Source organism: Echinococcus granulosus, assembly GCF_000524195.1.
Source record: "Echinococcus granulosus chromosome Unknown EG_S00246, whole genome shotgun sequence".
In the NCBI taxonomy this organism is placed as follows: Eukaryota; Metazoa; Platyhelminthes; class Cestoda; order Cyclophyllidea; family Taeniidae; genus Echinococcus; species Echinococcus granulosus.
This window is the reverse complement of record NW_020170626.1, coordinates 37,591-40,274: the sequence shown is the minus strand read 5'-3', so window position 1 is coordinate 40,274 and position 2,684 is coordinate 37,591. Positions and strand designations below refer to the sequence as shown.

At 41.8% G+C, this 2,684-nt stretch overlaps 1 protein-coding gene across 1 annotated transcript in view; it reads left to right on the top strand. All coding sequences in view use genetic code 11, as the record gives it.

Annotated features, from left to right (window-relative positions):
* EGR_10648 (hypothetical protein) overlaps positions 1–2,684 on the top strand; it is a gene marked incomplete at both ends in the record, with an annotated part of 6,160 nt that overhangs the window by 1,596 nt on the left and 1,880 nt on the right. The window contains one exon of the mRNA XM_024499897.1: positions 1,780–1,994. Within this exon, the coding sequence (XP_024345693.1) occupies positions 1,780–1,994 (215 nt within the window). The remainder of the gene's footprint in view (positions 1–1,779; positions 1,995–2,684) is intronic.

Genomic DNA, 2,684 nt, shown 5'->3' with positions numbered 1-2,684 from the left:
CCCAAATTTTGAGGGCATTTGCCGTCAAAACACCATTACATGCGTTGTAGTTGTTTTGAGTAGGGGATTTTGACTTCCCATTTCCTCATTGGACTATATCGATACCTGTTCTTCTGGAACACTAGTTCATCCATTTTGCGAAAGCCTTAATGTTCTTTCAGGTTACAGTCAAATGGCAGGTTCACTTGGAATCATTCGTCTGTACGAGTCGCTCGTCTAATGTTCCTTACTGCTTTTCCACGGGAGATGGCTTTGGAGCCAAACTTTTTGTTATCGTGAAGAGCGAATATGTTGTAACTCTTTCAGTGAATGACACGCGCAACCGAACTAGGGAAGTCTTGATTCTTAATCCCTTCTGTGAATGCCTTGTTTAGGCGTAATTGCTGTGGGTTAGCAAGTTTGCTTCTCAAATGGCTCGTTTGTTGAATAAGCCACAATTGCATTCTAGCATCCTTTTCAGCAAGACACTAACTTGCAAATGCTTCTCTAATCATGCATTTTGTCTCTGAGAGGAAACAGGTAAATGCAGCACTACCCACCTGTGTGTCTGCCTCACTTTTGCCTCAAACCTTTTGTTCTATTTTGTACTTGATGATCTGGTGCCGAGAAAGGATAATGACCGTCACCTTGCGGAATGTCAGTCCAAAGGCGCCTCTAATCTGCTTCTAAAAGGATGGAATAGGAATTTCGAAATTGACCGAGGGATCTGTGAACGGTTAAAGCCTATTAACTGTATAAATTAGGATTGATATCATATTGGGTGGTTCAGCCCATGGGCATCGCCTAAGCAGAGTCTACGATCAAAGTCAGCCGTCTGTGTGATCACAAGATTGTGTGTGGCTCCTGAATCTTTTAACTTGCTTATTATCATTAATTCAGGGGCCTGAAGATACTTCGACGTCTCAGGTCTAGCTGAAGGATAAATCGAGTAGCATTGTTTATACCGCAACATCAACAAGTAAATGATTTATCAGTGTTGAATAACTGACAGCCAGCCGATTGTGGAATCCAGTTGTCGAAGTGGGTGCTTCTGTCATTTGTGATCGAGAAGTTTAAGATGCCATTAAATGTCATAAAATGGCATAAGCCTGCTACCTCCAACATGCAATTTGATTGTTGTGCATGTCAGCAAACAACGTCCAGCATTCATTTCTGTTGCCGCCAAGTCTTTTGATACATAAACTTATATAATTGCTCTTCCTTCCTAGTCATAGCTAACTGTCTTCTGCCACCCTTACCTATTTTGAACCCACCTGGAAATCCCATGATTGCGCGCTGTTCCACGCAGCTAGTTGTGCGACAGTCAGCACCACCTTGAAACAAAGTGGTTTCAAAACTCCTTCCGGCTTTTTGCATTGCTTTTGTTGATTTTTCTAGTCAGTAGGCTTGGTAGCTCCGTTAGCCTCTTGCATTTCTTCATTCATTCGTCATTCGTAATCTTAGGAATTAAAGAATCACTTCTTATCACTGTATCTCATGGAAAACCCTATTTACTAACACGCCAATTGGTTGTGCTTGTGAGTGTGTGTCTGTATTTGTCACCCTGATATTGCAACGAGGTCTTTGTGCTCTTCTCTAATGCATTTTAACTCAGGATTGGAGGTTTGTTGATATGTTTGCATCTAAAAGAAGTAGTTGAACCGGTTAAAGCTAAGCAACTTGCGAGCAGTCTACGAGGCGGCTTTGAGTTTCCTAGAAAAATTTAAACTTCAGCAAGAATTTGTCTGAGTCCTATTTCTAGTGATGATTTACAGAATGTTGTCTGCCTTAGGGAATTAGAACTCTGCGAGTGCAAACGTGTTGCATCTGGAGGAATCGGTACTCCTCACAAAAGTCGAGTCTTCTATCAAAAATGTTCAGCGTTGGGGTTCGGCCATTCCTGTGGCAGAACGCACAGACGCAGCCACCGTTTGGGATGTTGGAAATACTCGTCCTGTACCCACTTTTGCCATTGAGACGGTTCAACTGTACAACGGGGTTACCATGTCGCCTATGTAAGTGTTTTTTGTTCTCTTTTTCGACCCTCTCTCTGATTGAAGTAGCGCTACTGATTACTGGCTCTCATGCTCCTCATCACAGTTGTTTGAGTGTCACGCCCACTTACCTATGGCATGTGTACCTTAGTGATTTAAACCCTTTAGGTTTGTACGATCTCGTTGTTCGAAAGGAATGTTTTTTTTGTTTTTAAAGAACAAAATTAGTGTATGAGAATTAAGTTTCTGGTTTGTGAGTGGCAATTAAACAGGTTTAAACAATTACCCTCCATTAGTGTGATTAGTTAAACAATGCAATTACCAAGGTGTCAAAATGAATTTTCTGTCTGACCTACAAATCGTTGTTGCGAACTTATTAATCAATGCTTCTGCAGCCACTACCGTGGGTAATGCTATTCGCTTCCTTTGGAACAAACTTACCAGAACCCAGGCCCTGTTTGCTGGGTTTCTTTTTATTTGATCTCGTGACCACGGGTGGCTCATCGAGCATGTCCAAATAAACGTCTTAAATTTATCCAGTCGAAGATATTGAACCTTAGGTTGCGGTATTTGATTTTTTGGCTTCCTAACTATTTGAGTGCATAATGAATCGCTAGCCTAATCAAAAACCTAGGTTTTTTTGTTGCGGTGCCTCGGGTTCCCTTAACTTGTTGACTGCTGCCTCAGTGAAGGATAGTTTGTGATGGGTTG